Here is a 21,967-nt window from a genome sequence, read left to right as displayed (position 1 = left end):
ACAATTCCATGGATTTTTTCTGTAATTTCTTTATCTAAATCCAAAAGTTTGATGTGATGATTCTCTGTATTCATGAGGAATATTGAATTGAAACACCCAAGAAAATGGTTTTCTTCAATTATAGTAATCCTTTCTAAAATATAAAGTTGTAATAGAATTACTAACACTTTTTTAATACTCTTGTGTTTAGAAGCACATTCAAATTCAGAGCCCAGGAACCCAGACATTACTCAGCTGCTCTTTAGCTGGTGCTTCTTGCAGACATGTAACTATGGACCTGATGCTGAGTTCACAAATAGTCTATGGACTATAGGTCTGGTTGAATTCAGAAGAGACAGCTGGACTAATAAATAACAGGATTTATTGGCTGCAACATCTTTGGTTCTTTTGGATTGCCAGTGATAAAGGCATTAATAGCTGAAGAATAGCTGTACATAGCACTAACAATATGATTGCAATCACAAGCTGAATATCATGGATCAACACTCACCATAGCTGAGGACACAAGATTTACCAGAAAGTATCCCTTCTGGGGAGGGCAAGGAGGACAAACCCATCAAACCTGTCCCTGCAATTTTGTGTCAAATTCTCATCCCCCCACTTAGGTATAAAATATACCCCAGTTTCATATCTTACTAACCACTATTTTGCAAAGTGCTCCAAGTGGGGCTGCAGTCAAACCTTGCATTCTTTGTTGTTGCATTGTACATAATATTTTTCCATAGGAGGTGTACTTGGTTTCTACAAAATACTCCAGGGTATCAGGTAGGAGGATGAGATCCTGTGGCTTCCAGCTTAGTCCATGTTTGTCGCCCATGACAAATCACACGTCCTTTTAGTTTCCGTGATTACATTGTGGCTCCTCTGACTACTGAGCTTTGCATTATCCAACAGTGCTCTTGCCACCAGTTATTCTTTTCTAGTCAAATGATGTTGTTTATGAATGGAAAGTGACAATGTGAGGTGAAAATCACCATCCCAGAACTTAATCAACACTTATCAGTTCTTGGATGGCAAGTCTGGTGAGTAGCAAGCAGGTCGCAGTATGTGGTGGTTCATAAGGCTGTGAATGTGGGCAGTTTAGGTGCCCTCCTAGCACTGCATCACACCTTCATTGCCTCAGGGCTGGAAGGAAAGCAGGTTCAGGCAGCCAAGTCTTCTGGGGATGAGCAGAACCATAAATAAAACTTTTGAGAGCTGTCTGTGACTCCAGTATTACAGAGTGTTTTAGTTCTTCGGTGCTCTTCAGCCTAGCTGCCCAGCACAGCTGTATCCTGACTCCACACTGGGATGCCATGTGGATTCAAACCACCTCTTTGGCTTTTCATGGAAGAAAACCCAGTCTGCAGCCAGAAGGTGGTCATGAGCATGCTCTGTAGCAGAGCCCCAGCATGCAAATGGTCAGTGCTTTGAGAGGCTGAAATATTATGAGAATTTCCAGTGCAAACCCTTGATTAACACAGAATTAAGATTGACAGCCTTCAATTCCCATTTCACAAAGACCCAATCTGTCAGAGGCTCCTACTTTGTTTTTCAGTCCCTCTTTTCAACTTTTGCTTGATTCACTCAGGAACCCTCAATGTTGCTCCTTTCCTGAGCAATCTGTTCTGCCTAGACTACCAGTGTAAATAAAAATATTGTTACAGTTTCAGTGTTACCGACTTTTTCCAGCCAACCACTGCTATGACTACAAACTGAGCAATTAATAACAGAAAACAGCTGTTTGTAAAAATCTTCCCTAATGTTACAGAAATGTTTTCAGTTGGCTTTTTTTTCATGCAACTGAAAAAGGCACCAGGGAGTTACAGAAGTCTTGATGCCATATCAGTACCATGTTGGTCCTTAGAATAGGTAATTATTCAAACAGTGAAAGGTGATAGTGTTGGAGCTTGTTTGTTTCTGGCTTAAAAAGAAAATAATGGAAGCTTGGTAGCTGGATTGAGATGATAAACTAATCAGCAGATGAGGTACAGTCAAAAGACTACTTTTCTTTTTTCTTTTTTTATTAAATGAATAATTTTAATGTTTGTCTACTACATAGGTAAGGTATTTCACAAGAAAGCTGTATCTTAATATTAAATAATATTGTTCAGGTATTTCTAGTTACAACAAAAGGAGTTACAACATCCTCCTTTTCTTCCCTTGTCCATTATAATTTTGCTAGATCTCCTAGGGATTTTTTGGTTTAATGCTATATTCAAACATAACAGCCCAAACAAATGGAATGATATTTTAAAAATAGCTATACCAGACACAAATATAATAACAAATAATAAGAATTCATCTGCACACCTGTTTTTTTTTGTTTGTTTGTTTGTTTTTTTCTGTTCATTAGCAAAAGACAATGTCACTCTATTATCTGCTAGTGAAATTTCTAGGCTAGTGCTGTCCCACTTGTTTTGGTACATATTTTTAGGCTAGTGATTTTTTTCTCAGATAACATTTTGTATTTGCATCTTCAGGAGGAAAATGAACTTCTTTTTCCAAGAAATCATATTGAAATTAAACTTGGTAACTACAGTGGAGCTTAAGGGGGAAATGCCAGAGAGGAGACATGTCTGATGGGGAATATGCAAAAAGATTTCTGTTAGAAATCTGGCATCTGGTAGAAACTTGTTTTAATGATCTACAGTGAAGTTCTTACAAAGATGCTGGAGTAATTTCTTGACTAGTTTTAAATAATAAAAGAACCCACTGCAAGGGGGAGATTTGACAGTCTCTGAATTGCCCTGAATTGCCTAAAAGAAACCCTTTTAGGAAGTTAGAGACCTATATTTTGTTTTGCATTTTCTTGAAAGTTGCGGTGATTGATGCAATACTTTCATTATGAACTTCTTTCCTGTTTCTCATTTAGCTCAAAGTTCTTGTTAGTTGGTTGTAGGACTCCTTGTACCAGCATTTTTAAATGTTACAAGATGGCATTAAACCCTGTCCTCTGCCTGCAGAAAGGGGTTATGGTTGTGTAATTGCACAGATAAAGTGCAGTATGTACAGATAAAGTGCAATCCTAGGTCTGCTGAGAACATTTTAGCTAATTCATTGTGAAGACTTGCAGGTGGCAACCTCATGGAGAATTTTGTTTGGTAATTTCCATGTAATCTTTTTATCATTTAAACTGTAAGGCCAAATGCTGCCTTCCAGTTTTTAGAGGACTTAATCTCAAACCTCCTAGGTACAATTTTATGACAGTGAGTGTCACATGTATTTGATTATAAATATATTTTTTTTCCTTGTCTGTGACCAAAAAATTGGTAGTAGATACCTGTGCAATGTGTATATATAGCACCTGGAAGGCCTGAGCTTAGGAAACACAGGATAGGAAGGGGCTGCCCCTGCCCTTTGGCTAGCTCAGTCCTATCTCAGGTATCCAGTTATATTGTTCTCTCTGTGAGTTACCATGCTTTGTTATAGCAAAGGAGTTGTTCATTGGTATATACTGGATGTATTTTTTATAGGCAGAAGTTGTAATCTGTCTTCAATTTAACCTAGATAAGCCAAATTAACTTAAAACTTTCCTGAGATGTAAGCTTCTTATTTCCCCTAGTATAACCACAGTTCAGTGAAGTCTCTTGGGATTTGTGAACGTATTAACGGGACAGAGCGCAGCATTTCATCTGAAAGTGGGCCAGTACCCCAAGAGTGTGGTCAGGGATGTGTGGGCATGCAGAAGTTACTGATCCATGAGAGCTGATGCAAGTGGGTGCAGGTCCTGGGCTGTGCTGGATGTATCCCGTGCTGCAGGTACAGGTGGAGCCAGCTCTGTGGGGGAGCTTTAGGCAGCTCGCACTTTGCACCTGGTGATGGCTCCACCTTGTGTCTCAGCTTAACTTGAAGCGAAACAGCCTGTTTTCATACACTGTCCTTTTTCGTGCCAGTGAAGGTGATGAATAGAGTTTTCTACTTCTGAGGACACCTTTTAAAACGCTAAAGCCTTCAGTGCTGGCAAATGTCCTCACAGATAGGATTTGCATGATGCGGCATGTGCTGATGAGAGCTCTGCCTGAGGCTGCACAGCTCTGGGTTCCCAGCATTGGAAGAGACATGAGATTATCTGTGCTATCATCTCCTTTTACCTTCTCAGATTATCTCCAATAATCCCAATTTTAACCAATATCTCAGGGATTCTGAGCACTTTTCTCACTGGACTCTATAATAATGACTTGCATCAGTGCATTGCAGGTGCCTTTACTTCTCTAACTCTACTGGAAACAGTTCACCTGATTTAAGGCAGCATTTAGTATATTTTTTTAAAATTTTATTTAAAAGATATAATGTACTGGTGAATCATAGGAATCTTGACCACAATTCTCCTTTATCTGTGATTCTGGATGACAAATGGTTATTTTTGTGTTTAAAATTAAAGAAAATAAAATAGTGATGTAATTTCTGAGTGCAGGAGGAGTAAACAGGTAAAAATCAGTATGAGCCAAGCTGCAGGGTCACATGCTTCTTTTCTAACTACTGTGCCATTAGTAAATTACATAGGAAAATTTCTGTTTTTTTGTATGGCCAGGACTAATGAAAACATTGATATGAAGGCCGTGGCTAATCCTCTGGCAAGTTCCCTCCACGGCAGTAACTACTGCCACACCTTGGCTTCTCCCTTTTCAAGCATCTGCTGCCATCTTTTGCTAGGTGGCTTCCCAGTCAGCCCTGCAGCTCTGGCTTTGCAATGAAGTTCAACTTTCTTTGCTCACCATGACAACTGGTTACCACAATGAAGGCAATAAGAATATTGAAACAAAACAACAGAATAATGTGATGCAACCAAACATTGCAACATTACTTTTATATTTCTAATTTCCAGTTTTCCTGTCCTAGCTTAATGCCTCTAAATCAAAATATTTGCATACCCTGCAGATTATACTGTTCTTGAATATTTCTTCCTCAATAGAAGATTTTCTGTTCTGAAATCATGTATTACATATGTTTTATGCAGATTTAAGTGTACACTTATGTAAATAGATACCTTTAACTTATGTAAATAATTACCTGCAATTACATTTCTTGATATTTTTATTCCTGTAGCTTTAAAAGATTTGTACATACAATGGTAATCCTTATGTCTTCATCAAAGTTACCTTGTGCAACAAAGCTTAAAGTATAAATGGTATAAAAAATTACATAAAGTACTTTAAAACTCTGTTAAGTTTTTATTTGCCCTGCTCAGTTTCAGATCAGAAAGATATAGGATGAATTCCTATGTCAGCCAAACTAAAAAAAATATGATGGTTGCTATAAACCACAGTTTTGCCCTAAATATACTTGTAGTTGTCTTAGAGACATGGTATGACTCTTCTCATATAGAAGGGATGATTTACCAGGTGCAGGTAAAACATGAGATTACTGGATTTTATAACTGCTTTAAAAAAGCCTAACAACTACATTTGTTTGTCATTGGCACTTGTCCTAAAAAACTCGGGGCAAGTATTGCCCTGATTTTTGCAGTTCAAGTCAGTTGGTGTGGAGGACCTGATGACCACACAAGGCATGCTTGAAAAGACATAATTTCAGACTAACTGCTGTCAAGTACTGTTGATAGGTCACAGATGTTTTCTGGTCATGCAAAATAATACAAAAACTAAAAATCTTGCATAATCTTGCACTGTTTGAGAATTAATGAGAAACATTTCCAATATTAAATATGGGTAGAAGTAGTGACCAAAGAGGAACAAGCTGACTGTATAAATCCTCCTGTGTTTGCTGAGTCAGGAATGAATTAATTTTCTGTATACCTCCCAACAGCTTTGGAAGTGTTACAATGTGCCTCCAGCTCGCACTACATACATTGGATTGATAGGAGACAGTTTATGCAGCCACGGCAGGGCATAAGCTTTCACCTTCACTTATCTGCAGCTAGTGGGCAGGATGTTTGAACGTTTCCATTTGATAAATATAATAAATAATAAAATAGTACCAGAACATTAAATGAAAGAAGTACCAAAGCAGGATGAAAAGGGGTGGAAGGGACAGGACATGTCTGGATTATTCTCCACAGTTTTTGTAGAATACTTGTAATTTGCTTCGCAAATGTTATTATGTATTTTTAACAACAGTGAGAACATCTACTTTGATAGCTCTGTAGTCCATGATTGTTGCCTGCTTTGTGAAGAACATAAGAAAGAGCTTTCTCCTACCTTAATATCTAGTTTAGTAGTTAGTCAACAAGTAAGTGGCAGTGCAGGGTTAAAATAGCCCACATTAACAAAATAGTTTGAGGAACTTCTGCTTAGAAAAACTCTGGCTCTAGCTGTGTTGTGAAACAGAGAACTAAGAATCGCCAGAACCTAGAGAACATACTGTTCCCAGAACAGCCAGAAGTTAAGTGATCTCTGTAAAATACCAGGACTACTTAGTAGCTGTTAAGTTTGTAGATAAAAACTTAGGGACTATATGAAACTAACCTGTAGGTTCAACTTCCAAATATCTCAGTGTCAGTCTGGGCAGGTCAGACCAAGCAGCCAAAACCGCCTACTGAATAAGCAAATAAATCAGCCGATGTCCCCGAGATGCTCCTGCCAACAACCTCCACGGAGTCCTGAAGGGCTCTTCCTCTTCCAGTGACACGGTCTCTTCAACTAGGGAGATTTGCACCTGTTCGTACTTTGAAAACAAACAAACAAACAAAAGTCAGTCACCTCAGATCTTGCAGTCTTGGAGGATTTCCTGCGGCGGAGGCTGAGCCCATCCCGCAGCAGCGAGGGGCTGGGGTGGCTGCTCAAACGCTTTGTTTTTCGGAGCTTGCGTTTAACCAGCACCGCTTACCTGCCCCGGAGCAGGGAGGGGACGGGGGCTGGCCCTGCCCTGCCCTGTCCCAGGGCCACCCCACCGCTTTGGGGACAGCCAGGTTTGCGGGCGGGGAAGGTGAGGCGTCGCTGGGAGGAGCCGCCCGTGCCGGGGCAGCGCCGCCGCGCTCCCTCGGCTGCCGGGGCTCTCTGGGAGGCGGCAGCGGGGCTGCCCCGCTCCCGAGGACCAGGTAGGGGACTCCCCGGGCCCTGGCCCGGCCCCAGCGAGCCCTCGGTGTAACGGGGCCCAGGGTCTCGCCCGGCCCCGAGAGCCGGGGGCGGCCGCGGGTCCGGGCGGCGAGGCCGGGGAGGTGCGGCCGGGAGCGCTGCGCTCCGTGGCTCCGGTAACGGGGCGGGCGGCCTCAGCCGGGCCGGGGTGATCCGAGCAGCACATCCATGGAACTGCTGCGCCCGGGGTCGCACTTTGGTCCCACGCCTCGCTTTTGGGGCTGGGAGGTGGCTCGGAGCGAGGTATTGTCTGCTGGGGAAGCTGGGGCTGGGGACACTTTGGGAGTAGGGGTGAGACCTCTTTAAAGGGTCAGCCCTGACCGCGGCTCGGATCCTGACCCAAAGCGAGCGAGCGCCTGTTCTCCGCAGCCCTCGGCCCGGGCCGGCCTCCCCGCACCGCCCAGCAGCCACAGCCCCTTCCAAGCTGTGAAGCTTCCAGAAACACGTCGCAATTTAAATGAAGCGTATTAGAGAATGATTTCCTGCTGTACTCGCTGAGGGATGCCAGCGTTTCACAGAAGCACCATAGTCGCAGTGCTGTCACTACATCCTGACGGGGCTAACGCAGCTCTTCCACTTTGACTGGGTACGTCCAGTGAAGAAATGCATGTGTTTGCTGTCATCATTTCTTTCGTGATCAAAAGTGAGAGACTTGATTCATCTCTTTAGAAGAGGCATGGTGTACCTTGCAGTTAATAGGCGCATTTAAGGTAGTTCATACTATTTTTTTATGATTTAAAATGTTCCTAGGTTTATATACCAGAAATAGTGTGATACTCTGACTTTTGGTTGGTTCTCTCAGTTCTGAGGACTGTGACATGTTTGAATCAGTTTGTGCTTTTGAATGAGATTCAAATAAACCTGCCGCAAGTTTGCCAGAATCACTGAAACCTGTGATCCTTTGAAGTTTTAGGGAGACTTCTTTTTTCAATTAAGTAGATCAACTTTGAAAGGACTAAAAAGCAGATTCAAAGGTGGTTATGCCAATTTAATGAGAAATTTTAATGAAAATTATGCCTACAGGCCATCATCTATGCTGTGATTGTAATTCAGGTGTACATATCATTGAAGACAATTGATGGGTTTTTTGGGGGGGGGAGTGGTTGTAATGACTTTTTTTAAACTGCAATTGATAAAAATATTTCCTTTCAGAGTGAAACTTTATGGACATGGCTTTGCATACCTGAAATTTTTTCCCCTTTGGGAAATCTGGGCTGAAGTCTGTTGTGAATGAAAAGCTCCACAGGTCGATTGAGTGCTCAAGATGTGGACAGAATGGCTGGGGAAAGGGAGAAATTTAACTGTTTATCATGGCAGAATGGGGTAGGAAAAACATTTGCAATTGGTTCTGCAGTTGTGTGTATTTTATTTTCATCCTTATTTATGTGAATGCATGCACAGAGAAGAGCCTAATTTTGCTATCGTGTCTACTTTCCATAGAAATGGAAATTTTTTATCGGGGAAAGTGAGAGGTGAGGGAATCTCCTCAAAGTAGTGTGTATGGTCTTGCACAACGCTGTATATATGTTTGCAAGTCTTCTGTGTTGACAAAAGGGCAAATTATAAATTTAAATAGAAAGAACATTGAAATTATAGACAAGCAGGATTGTGGAAGACTTTCTTTCAGGATTTGGTAAAATACTACTTCTGCATCTGCTAAATCTACTGGTGGGGCAAAAAACTTTTTGAGAGAGCTCTTGTGAGACAGACCACTAGAACAAGAGCAAGGTAATTTTGTAAGAGAGCAGAGTTTGTGAAAAAGCAGTGATTCAGAGAAGTCATAAAGAAAAATAAAGAAAACACCTGCTCATAAGTGGAGTCTATTCAATCCTGTTTTATCTTTAAATTATATGTTACAATATTTTCCTCTTCTTTAAAATTAAAAATGATAAATTTTTAAGAGATTCTGTGCATCATGAATAATAGTAAAAGTTGTAGCTTTTGTACGAACTCATATAACCTGCCTCCTGAGATTTTAATGTTTTGTGTCAGGATTCTTTCAGGGACTCATCCCATCTTAGAGCTAGGCAAGAAAAGACCTGCCTGGTAATTTGAGTGGAGATTTGGTAAGAGGGAGGAGGAAAGAGAAAGGGAAGAAGGGAAGCAGGCAGTGCAAGAAGCAGTGTGGATGACTCAATAGATGGCACACTTGTGAGTCAGTCTGCTGAAGTGGGACGCAGCAGCCAGAAGCGTCATCTTTGACTCTTATAGAAAGTGATGATGAGAAAAATGTTTGTCACGACAGGATTGGGTGCTCCTGCTCATACTTCAGTTGGAATCGTTGCATTTGTCCTCTCACTGTGCTGTGAAGCTCTGTGGTAGGCTGCTTAGAAACAAAAACAGTAAAGCAGGTCAGGTTAAGCAGCAGCTTGCCAGAGGCATGCAGCTAAGAGATCCTTCTCCAAATGTGTTAGGGATCAGAGGACTGCTAAAGAGTCCTGACAATCATTCTCAAATATATAAATAAACATGTAAAAGATAAATGCCTAGATTTTAGGTGAAGAAACATCACTACTAGAGTCCCAAACAACTCTTCAGCATGTATTTTGATGATCTAGACAGAGGGAATCTGTTTCTGTGGCAGAATTTGCCAACAATACAAAGCTATTCAGGCTGGAACATGGAGGTGTAAATTGCAAAGAATGGCACAAAGATGTCACAATAGTAAATGACTGGTTAATAATAGCAGAAGAAAATTGTTGTAGAGAAATATAAGAAAAATTTAAAATTAAAACATATGGCCAAAATCCTAACATCATGTGCTCAACAGCTGACTGAGTTTGCCTGATTCTTAGTACCCAGTGATGAGATCTTGAAATTTTACTATAGGCCTATGGAAATATCAGATCAATACTCAGTAGTACTCAAAGAACAAAGATAGGGTTAGAAATCATTAGGAAAAAAATCCGGAAAAATAAATCAATAATTGTCTATGTTCATAAATCCATAGTGCACTTATGTTTTGAAGACTGTATGCAAGTTATGTCCTGTCCTCCCCATCTCAGACAGGCTATAGCATAACTGGATGCAGTACAGAAGTGGGTGGCAAAAAAGTCAGACTTATGAAATCAGATTCCATCTAAGTGAGAGTTAGAGAATCTATGACTGTAGCTTAGGAAAGCACTTCTTGCTTTCCTAAGCACTAAGGGGAGGTGTGTGCTAGAGGTGTAAAAAAACCCAAGTGCTTGACAAGCTGAAATAGGAGATGTTCACTCTTTTTTAGGAGCTGTCAGGTAAAACAAGCAGGTAACAGGCTCAAAACGAGTTAAAGACAATTCCTGTATTTCATGTGTCTTCTTTAAACTGTGTAATTCCTATATTAATTATGTAATGCAGATGTTTACTTTAAATTGTGGAAGTTCATATTGGAAACCACTAACTGAAAGTTTTCTTTCCATTTCAGCAGGGAAACATGACAGCAAAAACACTGTTTTCATATAACATTGCAACAGCATTTCTGTCCTTAATTATTGCAAGTAAGTCTGTTAGTGGCTATGGAAAGTCTTGTTCTGAACTTTTAGTGGAACTTTTTTTCACACAAGTAATACTAACTTTCTGTGGAAGTGGCCATAATAGTGAAATTTACATGCATGCCAATTAGTTCTTTTAAATTGTGCCTAGAGCAGGAACCTATAAAACATAATATGTGGTATTTAATAAGTTATAAGTTCTATCTTATAACAATAATTTAGGTTGGAAAGGAGCTCTTGACATCTAACTTTACAGGGTCAAGATTTTGAAAACCTCTGCAAATGGAAACTCCACAACTTCATTGGGCATCTTGTTCCACTGTTTGATCACCCTTACAATAAAAAAGGGTGGTTTTTTTGTGTTCAGATGGAATGTTTTATGTTTCAATTTGTGCTCATTACCTCTTGTTGTGGCAGTGAGCAAGGCTGGCAAAAGTCTGTCTCTTTGTTCTTCCTTCCCTCCCCTCAGGTATTTACACACAGTGATAAGATCCACCCACCCACTCCTCAGATCTTCTCTACGCTGAGCAGTTCCTGCTCTTTCATCCTCTACTCAAGTGAGAGGTGCTCCACTCCCTTAGTCATGTTTGTAGCTATGTGCTGGACTCTCTCCAGTAAATTCAAATCTGGCATGTCCTGATGTCCATGTGTCCATGTGTCCTAGTGTCCCAGGACACTGATAGCCTTTTGCCGTGAGGGAGCATTGGTGGCTCATGATCAGCTTGTGGTCTACCAGGACCCCAATGTTCTCTGCAGATCTGCTTTCCAGCTGAGTTGTCTTTAGCATGTGCTGGTGTCTCTTACACTGATGCAGAATATTAGCATTAAGTGGCAGAAAAACATTTTCAGTTCCTGTGGCCACAGCATATCATAATCACCACAGTTATTATGGGGCATTCAACTCAGATACCTGAGTAATTCAGTGTTTGGATAAGTAATTTGGAAAAGATCTGTGGTGAGGTGATGAGAACTGTGGATGACACAAAATTATTCTTTGGTGGTTAACACTGATGGCTTGCTATGCAGAGGGTGCCTGGATATCAAAGAATTTAGTGATAGAATGTCAGTCAGTAAAATCTAGTGGATGTGAAGGGGCATGAAAGGGTCGTGCATGTATAGCAGAAGTAAGTATGCTGTATGTATGTGATGTGAGCATCAAGTTAATTAATAGCCACTTGGGAAAATGCTGCTTTGATATCTCTGGATGCTCTCTGGAATCATTAACTCTGTCATCAGTGGTGACCAGAAAACCAGAATTTTTGGAAAGCAGCAGAGCAGAGAACAGAAAGCCTCATTATGCTACACTTTAACCCCACAGTGAATGTGTGCCAGTTGAACTCTGCAGTTCTGGTCGTTACATCTCAGAAAGATGGTATCAGAAGAGGTGGAGAGATGAGAGACAGTGTTGTCTGATATGGGATGGCTTCCATATGAGAAGTCTCCAAGTGAAGGAGGATTCTGAGGTAAAGAGACAGAAGCAAGATGGGATGAAGGTCTATAAAAATGTAAATATCATAGAATAGGCAGATGAGAGGAATTTTACCATTTCTCTTAACAAGAAATGCATGATACTCAGAGAATTTATAAAATCCAGTGAATGGTTTTGCATGCAGAACGTAAAGGGACTGAAATCAGAGCAGTATTTTATTTATTATGTCCCCTTCTGGTCTGCACCTTTGCCACTGGTGGTTATCAGAGACAGGATTTTGGGCTAAACAGACACCTGCATGACTCTCTGTGGCAATTCTCATAAAATAACAAAGTGAGGAAGTTTCAATAAATGTATTACTGACTTAGGAACATGACCATGGTATCCAGAGCTGGTGCCTTTTTTGTCATATGGCAAAAAAGAAAAAAAAAAAGCCCAAACAAAACTCTTGGTTTGCTCCTTTTCTGCATGAGTCTGTGTCAGAAGTAAAGAAAATGAGCTCATTGGTGATTGTAATGACTCCTCTCTAAATGCTCATAAAATGAAGGGTCAGTTGAAATTCCCATGGCAAACCTAATATTTTTACAACACAATCTTTAACTTCTGTGTCCTCTTAGGACATTTAAATATCAAAAGCATAGTCTGTCTTAACTACAGTTAAGTGAAGTTAAAAAATAAAGACATTAAATGTGACATTTGTGCACGTGTTTGTGTACATGCCCACAGAACAGACTGGAGAAACACAAGTACTTTAGCAATTTGCATCTGAAATAAAACATGCAAATGACAACTCTGCTACAAAGGCTTTCTACTGAGTGTAAAGATTGCATTCAAAAAACAGCATTTCATTTTAGTGGCATAACTATATCTGTAAACTACTGAGTAGTACTCTCAGCTGTAAAGATAAGGGATTAAAATTATATTTTTAGTAGTTGACCTGAGAATGGAGGTGAAAACTCCAATGAGGTTTGTAATTTATAATCAGGAAATGAGTTCAGTATATTTTTGTAGAGTGTTTGAGTTTTTCTTTAATGCTTATCTCTTTCCTTTAGAGAAATGTGAAGCCTATGATGTGATGTTGAAGCAGAGTCTTGTGCCTGATGGGCAGCCTCTTGCTATTAAGTGTTCACTGGAAAAGAGTTTGAAAAGTGGAGACTACAATTTAACATGGTATAAAGTTGGTAACAAGAGAGCTGTGTCTAGAGACAAACTGTCTAGAGTTCATCAGCAGAAGAATCTAATTTGGTTTCTTCCTGCCACATTAGAAGATTCTGGAGATTACGAATGTGTCATAAGGTGAAAATTAGAAAAAATTATATTTTTACAGAAATGAGTTACAAAGTGAGTAACTTTTAAAAAGCAAGTAAAATTTTGTGGGTAAGATAAATTGTAATGAAGAAGAGGGAATGCATCTACAAAAAATAACTTTAGTTTGGGGAAATTAAATCTGGTTTTGCATTTTTTTCCTTGTAAGCAAAAGTAAATCTATTAAAGAATCTGTAAACATTTTTTCTTCTCCAAACAGAATGCCATACATTTTGGACCTGCAAAATGTGTCAAATGGGTTAATTTAATTGTGTTCTATTAATTGCAGGGATTTGACAAGCTGCAAAAAAATGTGTACAAAAGTAACAGTTTTTGAGAGGATTGATGGTTTATGCTTAAATGAAAAATTTGCTGTAGAGGAGGTGATATTCACATCATCTTCTGCAAAAGTTGTTTGTCCCCACTTGGATTATTTCAGGAAAGACAAGAATATTCATCCTGTTCATTGGTATAAGGTGAGAATATAGTATTTTATTCTCTTATAGCTGTCCATTATTTATAATAAAAATCAGTGATCTTTGAGAACTGGAACAGAAGAACTAAAGATTTACTGTAAGTTGGAGAAAAATACTTTTAAAACAAATTGGAAGAAGATTAAGACTTTCTGTCTTTTAAAGGTGTTCTTGATTATCAGGGCAGAATTTCAGCTGAGGTGTGGGAGTGATGCTGACCCGCTACCCACCAGGTGGCATCTGTTCACCTGCCAGGGAAACACGGCCTTGGGTGGAAACAGATTTACTATGGCATTTCCATTAAGTGCTCAATACTGTTCTATTCCATTATTCTAGTTCTTGTTGTTCATGCTCTTTTAAAGGCTCTTTCTGTTGCAAGAATGTAGTGCCTTCTGCCAGATTCCTGCCTCTGGCTCATGCAGTCCATGTGGTACCAGTAGCATTGAGGCTCCTTAAAAAATAAAGTCTAATTATTGGGTGATGCTTCATTGATGAATACTTTTGCAAATACTAACAACCCACATTTTAATTTATTATTTCTCTAATATAAAAAGTTGTTTTCCAAAGGGAATGAACTGGGGTATCTTTAAATTAAAATCTCAGCTGAAGTGAAGTATGCATTTCTTCATATTCTGCTGCCCTCACTCTTCCTCAGCCTCTGCATAACCATCCTTATGCTGTGGTCCATTGAAACTTCAGATTGTATCATAAAGAGACAAACCATAGAAGTATACAGAGATGTGAGTTAACAGAGTTCTCTACACACTTTTAGGATTGCCAGCTGCTGAAAGGAAAAAGGTTTGTCCTTTCAAACAGTGACCTTATAATTTTCAATGTAACTGTACATGATGGAGGGAACTATACGTGTGAAACAACATATACCTACAATGGGAAACAATATAATATTTCACGAGACATCAGTCTGGTTGTAGAAGGTAAGTAAATAATTTCACTGTGTTTGTGCTCAACTAAAGTGGAAAGACCTAATTTGTGGATGGACATGCTTAGGACTTCTGTTTTTCTCCTAAATGTGCAGTAATGACTACCTGAGATATGGTACTTTTGGTACTGAGTGATATTTTGTTATAAAATGGTCGACAACCTTGTCTTTAATACAAGGGGTGTTTTTAGGTTGTGCTTGCATTATAGAGCATAAAGCAGACTGCAACTGCCCCTGGTTTTCTGAAAAGCACTTTCTTTCTTTTGCATAGTGACCCCACCAAAAAAGCCTCCAGAAATTACTTACCCAAGAAACAACTCCATTGAAGTGGAACTTGGTAAGTACTTTTCTCTAGAGAAAATATGAATATGTATCCTAGTTAAAATGCATTCTCAAGGAGTGTCCTATTCTGTGCTTTCTTGTTTTTATTTTATGAAAAAAACTACTTCAGTCGTCAGTTTCTCTCTGTATATCTCCCAAAGGAGGAATGAGGGGTGAGAGGGAAATAAACGAGGCATGTTGCTTGCAAAGTCCTAAAGAAATTTCTCACCTGCAAGGAAAATTGTAGGAACTCAAGTGATTATCTGTCACATCTGTTGCTTTCCATCACTCTGGAAATGATTCTAAGAACAGGTCTATCTCAAATCTGCAGGCAAAGTGATGCCCCAAGGAGGAGCATCTCCTTCCTGGATTCTTCCATCCTACCATTCTCTTTCTGGACCTGCAGATCACTGAGAGTACAGACCCTCTGTTAGAGTAACTTTGTTGAAAGGGTGTGGTATCATCCTTAGCTGGTGTGCGTGTGTGAATCTGAGAACAGGATTGTATAGACTTTAATTAGGTCATGGAAATTAGCTCTTTACTTTGTAACTTAATTTTATAGGCTCACAGGTTACTGTGGATTGCAACACCACAGGTGCTGATGGGTATGAGGTGTACTGGACAGGACACGGTGTGTATATTGATGTATTTCACATGAGCAGAATTTTTGCAAGTCCCTATGAGTAAGTATATTTTCAGATTAGAAAATATATGTGTTGGCAACCAAAGTGGAACTTTCTCCCTTTGACATTAAAATATTTAGCAACATTTTTCCCTTGCTTTAAACAGCATTCTTCTTAAAAACTCTAATGCTTGCCTTCTCTAATTTACTTCTTGCTTTGAAATAGAAACTTTAAACACAGTAGACACATGAACTTCACATGTGATTGTATGTTTCTTGCTCATTATAAAAAATCAGTCTGAATTTCCAGTGTTGGGAAAACGTGTTTTGTGACAGTGCCATAATTGTAATACAGTTTCTTTTGAGCAAGCTCTGGCCTGGCAGAGACCTCTTTTGGTCAAATCAGGCATGTTCAGGTGCATGATCTTCACACTGTCTCTTTCTTCTGTGTTCCACATCTGCCTCCCTGAAAGGTTTCAAGAGGACAAATCTGTGCTATACAGGAAAAATCAAGATTTCTGGGTTTAAGGGCATTAAGTTAGAGAAATTTAACTGAGATAAACTGAAGAGATAATGGAAGACTTTATTGAGAGCATTTGTACTGAAGCTTAGGGGTTAGAGGAGAAAAGGGAGACAGAATTCCAGTGATGAGCTGGGTTTTGGGAGGACTTGGACTGAGTAAAGCATATGAAGGGCAAGTGGGAGATAAGGTCATGGTGAAAAGCAGGTCAAATGGAATTAGAAGAGAAATTATACCTGACTGGAAAAACCAACTCAAATTGGAGCAAGAGGCAATCTGAAATTTTCTTAGACATTACAGGTTTTGAACTAAAGATTTCAGGTTTTTTTGTCAGCTCTTACGGTGGCACTGTAAAAAAAAAAAGTGATAATTTTTGTAAATTCTGGAGCACTATCTAGGACTAAAAAACCAATGAAAAAAAGAGAATGATGTCAGCAAAGTAAGAATATAGTTGCAAGAAATAAGTTTTCATCATAAAACAAAGGGAGAAACAAAATGCTGACTTATTTGAGTGCTCACCAAGAGAAAACACTATGCAAAAGTAATATATTATACTGTCATAAAGAATTATAGTGCCATAAACAATTGGGCCATAAAGCAGTGACACATGGTCTCTTAATTGATACTGCAAAAGCATTGTTATTTTTTGTACTTCCTAACACTTACATGGTTATCTTTGGTCACTTGCATTAGTGATGTTGATTCATTCATTCCCTGAATGTCATATCCCATTGTGAAATATCTATGTCCATCTACCCTCACAGGGATTGGCAAGCCCATAGCAAGAGTTTATTTAGATTTGTAAGGCATATTTTTGAGCTTCCAACTATAGAAACCTTATGTTCCTTTGGGGAAACACAGCTGCAGATAAGATAATGTCTTGATGTCTTGATGCTTTCCAATGCACATGCTTAATGTCAGTACCAGGAGAGGTCTGACTGCTTGGGTTTCTTTCATATGATGTAATTGTTCATCTGTTGGGAAGTGTGGTTGACATTTGCAGAAGGAAATAACCACTGTTGTGCTGCAGATGTTAGAGATGAAGCCATTCCTGAATGGGCTGTGGTTTTATGGTTCCATTTGTCACTTTTTGGACAGGGGAGAAACTTCTAACGACGGGCGCCCTATGCATTCTGTGAAGCTGATAATTTCAGAAGTAAGCAGTGAGGACTATGAACAGCCTTTTGTCTGTCAAGCTTCAAATGCCTTTGGGCAAGTTGCATCCTATATTATATTAAAACACAGAGGTAAAAATACTATTATTTTGAGGCCTGTGATTATCTATACTTCCCCAGAAGGTGTTTTGATACCAAATTCTCCTTGAAAGAAAACAGATGTATTAGTTTCCAGTATGCATGTGCCTGTGCATAGGGAAGAAATCACTATAGCATTGTATTTATCATTATTTAAAAAACAAGGTGAATAGGAATGAAAAATGTAATATTCAAATTTGTATTGAATTTATATGGAAGATCAGATTTGAACAAATTCAACATTTAAAACAAATTTCTTATATTTTTGTGCAGTTCCTGACCTACGACGATGGCTGACTGGAGGGCTTGTCTCTTTGTTAATTTTAACATTTATTACTTTAATAATCTACAAGATTTTCAAGATTGATTTGGTACTTTGGTACCGTACTTCTGTCTGTGCTCTTACAAGTAAGGAAGGTATGTGAGTGTGACCAGGCATGTAAGTGTAATTAGCCTATTGATTTTTTTCTCTTGCCTTTACTTCTGGGGAATAATGGGATTATTTAGAACAATATATGTAGAACTTCCATAAGGAATTTTCAGATATGCACAAAGACATTTTGTGCAGGATTTTTTCAGTTATATGGGTAAAATATATAATTTTGCTTAAATTAATAAAAACTGTGTAATATTGAAGGCAATCATAGTGAGATAGGCCAAAAGAACTGTAGGTTTTTCCAAAATGAGCATATTGTTTTTTGCTTTTCTGTAGTTTCTTTACATGTAGATTTATGGTCACTCTGATGATGAACAATAGGTGTCAGCAGAGCTACATCCTGTAAACTGGATGTTTAAAGACGTGCCTAAAATATTTATTTTGAAAATCAGACTCATTTGTCAGATATTAATTTTATTGGTCTTTTTTTTTTCCATTTTCCAATTTGTCTGTTACCTTCACTTTCCTTCTAAATCCTGTCAATTATGGTGTTGACATATCAAAGAAAAAATTTGCTGCTAGTTCTGTGTTCTGGGATTCTTCTAATGTGTTTTAGTTTAATGCACTGTAGGCAGATATATTGGACAGGTGTGAAAAATTTGAAATAAGCACAACATCACAGATACATTTCATGTCAGTTCTCAGCATCAGACTGTCTGAAGTTCCCCATGGCTTGAAAGTGAAGGGATTACATACATTAAGGTAGTTAATGTTTACTCATGGCTGTGCTAAATGTTTTCACAGGAAAATAATTTCAACTCCTGGTAAAAAATTCAGTTTTACTATAATATCATAATAGAGTTTTAATTAAAAGAAAAAAAAAAGATCAAAGTTTTTAACTTGTTGAGCTAGATCTGATTTTGGCTTGGTTCTTTCAGTCCAGCTTGCTAAGCAAACCTTCAGAAGCCTTCTGGGCTTTTCTTCTACCTGAGAAAAGCCCTCTCAGGATTATTACAAGAAAGAATTGCCATTTTCCCACCTTCTCTTGTGGTTAGTCAGAAGTGGAGATGACTGCTGGTTAAGTTTCCTTCAGGAGAGGTGGTGAAGAAAGTCCTTCAGTAGAGGAGAGGGTACTTCCTCAATGTCCTGGCACCTCTAGGACTGGGAGCTCCTTCCTGCAGGTCCTGCACCCAGCTCATTCGGTGATTTTCATCCCCAGGACGGGAAAGGAAGTCAGATGCTCTGGCTGGTCATCTTTATTTTGATTCATAGATCATTTTACTTCTGTGAGGTGATTCTGTCAGAAAGGTGAAATCAGCCCCACATTACTATTTCTAAACAGTCCAAAAATGGAACTTTGCAATAAAGGCATTTTTCTGACTTTTAGTTTTTTAATAGAAATGTTTGTGTTTCTTTTAGATGGGAAAATCTACGATGCATATGTCCTGTACACAAAAAGCAGTGAAGGCAGAAGTATATGTTGTCTGGAAACTTTTGTTCATAGGATGCTCCCAGATGTTTTAGAAAAACAATGTGGATATCACCTTTTCATATTAGGAAGGGATGATTTACCAGGAGAAGGTATGCTTTAATTAGCAGAGTTAACAGGTTGCCTTTTGAAACATTGTTCTCAGGTTATAAGTTTATCTATGCAATTGAAACACGCATTTTTGGAAAAGAAAACTGTATTTATTTAGTTTTAATGGACAATTTGCCCAATTAAAATTTTTTCTTTTTCCTTTTTTTTTCATAACTTTTTTCATAACAGAAAATTCTGTTCTGATGTTATGAGGGTCTGCACTTTCTTAGTGATGAACAAATGAGGACTTGATAGCATTAATAATACAGTTGAGTTTTTTTGAATGATAAATTCTCCTGAGGGACGAAGAAAACAATTTTTTTAGAAGTTATGTCATGCAATGGATCATGAATCATGACTGTCAGTGTGAAGATCTTAAAGCAATCACTGCTCTGAGCTAGCCACAGCTTCACATGTTTGCAATTTTAAAATAAAGAACTATTTTACACCAGTTGTAAAGTTTCTATGCAAGCTTTGATTGTTCCTTCATCACTTACAGCTGTGGTCAGTGTTGCTGATGAAACTCTTAAGCAAAGCAGAAGACTGATGATTATTTTGGGATCAGAAACATCCAGGTGCTGCCTGTTGGAAGACACCTCTGAGCAACAACTAGCTATGTATAATGCTCTCATCCGTGATGGGATCCAAGTGATTCTTATAGAAATGGGTGAAATACGGGACTATACCAGCATGCCAGAATCAATCAGATACATTAAGCAAAAACATGGAGCTATTCAATGGAAAGGGGACTTCTCAGAGAAATCTTGTTCAGCAAACACAAGATTCTGGAAAAATGTGCGTTATCAAATGCCACCCAGGAAAAAGGGATCTTATTCTGAAGTGTATTCCTTGCCCCTAACGTCAAACAGTTCTGCAGCAAAGGAAAGTTAAGAAGCACTTATTTAAATAATACTAAGAAGGTAATTCTGAATTGGGATGTTTCTTGCATATTCTTTATACTACAAAGTGGATGTTTTCTTTGAGGAGTAGAAACTGCTCATCTCTTCCATAAATTACACCCTAAAGGAAAAAACTCTGTGCAACTTTGTTACTTCTGGGTTTTGGATAGTGCCACAATTCATTGTCTTAGTCTCCATTAAATATTATAAGTAAACAGGATGATGATGATAGGTTATTAAGTAGCCGTGGTCCACATAAATTTGTATGAATAAACAGCTGTGAAGTCCATTTTTTAAAAATCAAAACTGCAGTTGATAAAATTAAAAGTCTATTTCTATCATCAGGATTCTCTTTGTCATTCTGTTCCAATTCTTGTTGCCTCTCCATGATTGTCTGATTTCCTTATTGCTGCAAGAATCTGCTCTGTGCAAGCTTTGTCTCCTGAGCAACAGACCTTACCCTTGCTTCTTGAAAGGGTTGGGGAAATACATGACATAGCATATATTAAAACTCATCACAACACTAAATGTGTTTCTGCTGAACAGTTGGTACTAAATGTGTTCAGCAAATGGAAGGGAATGAAATCTGTGGATTTTTAGAGTGCTGAACAATTCTGTAATATCTGGTGTATGTTTACTTTTGAAACTTAGTCTCTTGTAATGCTTGGGAAACTGAAAATGGTTTGTACTTTTTGAGAATGGGAAGCTTTCTAGACTGTGCTGCTACTCTGGAAACCAGATGTTCTCATGGTGTGTCTCAGCTGTGCTAACTGCATGCACAGAAATTCTCTGAGAATCTACCAAAGAGCTATGCTTGGGCTGGGTATCCTGGAGAGTGGGAAATGGCCAGTTCTGAAACATGACCAAATTCTAATGGCAAGAAATGGTATCTCATCTACTTGTGAAAGAAAAAGTTAAAGGCATGTGGCTACATCAAACTTCTTGAGAGTAGTTTCGTATTTCTGGATCCCAATCCAATTTTGTTGTGCATCACTGTGAGAAAATGACATGCTGCTTCCTTTTCAAGGACTTTTCATGCTCTAGCTTTGAAGAACATCATCTAAATGCAAATATGAATTTTGCTTGCTTTTTAAAAATTATTTTCTGAAGTTATATATGTTCTAACATCGTGTTTATTGCCAGAATAGCATCTGTCATGGAATTCCTTTCAGTTGGCTCTCAGAGGTATGTGTATCTAGAATATATTCTTCATTGGGCTGTATTGATGGGAGAGAGAGCAAAATCTAGGAGTGGAAATATATAATCAAAGGGAAAGATTTCCAATAGCATTTCATGGTACTTTTTTTCTTTGTAAAGGTGTAGTAAATACTCCTTAGGAGCAGTGTCTCATTCTCCTGGATGTGGGGTTCACAACTGTGTAATTTTCCACAGCATTCACTGACTAGAGACTTGTTCCAAGGTGTCACCAGGAAAACTAAGAACACGGTAGATCCATCAGATGAGGCACTATTGTCCTAGTAGATGTTGAATCCATGTTCTTTGGAAATGCATGATATTTAGGCTGGGACATTTAAAAAATAAATTTAGGGTCTTAGATAACTCAGATAAACATTATTGTCAAATTTTTACATTGTGTTTAACCTTAGCTTGCTCAAAAAAGTGTTTAAAATTAGTTTCCTTCTTTCCTTTTTAAAATTTGTGTTTAAAAACGGAACCTTCTTATTATCCGTGTAGAAGGAGAAAAATAATAAGGAAATGGTGTTGAAACTGTGGTAGATTTTTTCAGCTTCCTTATTTCATGTGCTT

General features: G+C 38.6%; 1 protein-coding gene across 4 annotated transcripts; it reads left to right on the top strand.

Annotated features, from left to right (window-relative positions):
- The first annotated feature begins 6,677 nt into the window (after nt 1–6,677).
- LOC129134679 (interleukin-1 receptor-like 2) lies at nt 6,678–21,737 on the top strand. 4 transcript variants are annotated; one of them, XM_077173397.1, is made up of 13 exons: nt 6,678–6,976; nt 7,383–7,599; nt 8,166–8,336; nt 10,417–10,489; nt 12,965–13,208; nt 13,507–13,693; nt 14,463–14,625; nt 14,902–14,967; nt 15,514–15,634; nt 17,192–17,340; nt 17,620–17,763; nt 19,142–19,303; nt 19,801–21,737. In XM_077173397.1, exons 3-13 carry the CDS (start codon nt 8,244–8,246, stop codon nt 20,190–20,192), a joined length of 1,794 nt encoding a protein of 597 aa, XP_077029512.1. In that variant the 5' UTR covers nt 6,678–6,976; nt 7,383–7,599; nt 8,166–8,243; the 3' UTR covers nt 20,193–21,737. The 4 variants fall into 4 exon arrangements, with proteins under 4 accessions (XP_077029512.1, XP_077029513.1, XP_054510317.2 ...); XM_077173398.1 differs by having other exon boundaries at nt 7,383–7,723; XM_054654342.2 differs by lacking the exon at nt 6,678–6,976 and having other exon boundaries at nt 6,990–7,599.
- The last annotated feature ends 230 nt before the right edge of the window (nt 21,738–21,967 follow it).

This window comes from Agelaius phoeniceus, chromosome 2, assembly GCF_051311805.1.
Source record: "Agelaius phoeniceus isolate bAgePho1 chromosome 2, bAgePho1.hap1, whole genome shotgun sequence".
NCBI classification, from domain to species: domain Eukaryota; kingdom Metazoa; phylum Chordata; class Aves; order Passeriformes; family Icteridae; genus Agelaius; species Agelaius phoeniceus.
Note: the sequence above shows the minus strand (reverse complement) of the source record. Positions and strands in the feature narration are given on the sequence as shown.

Excerpts from the sequence above, each read along its gene's own strand:
- LOC129134679 (XM_077173397.1), top strand. The coding sequence starts at position 8,244 with ATGAAAAGCTCCACAGGTCGATTGAGTGCTCAAGATGTGGACAGAATG. Across the intron at positions 13,694-14,462 it reads ATCCTGTTCATTGGTATAAG|GATTGCCAGCTGCTGAAAGG; the intron begins GTGAGAATATAG and ends ACACACTTTTAG. Across the intron at positions 14,968-15,513 it reads CTCCATTGAAGTGGAACTTG|GCTCACAGGTTACTGTGGAT; the intron begins GTAAGTACTTTT and ends TTAATTTTATAG.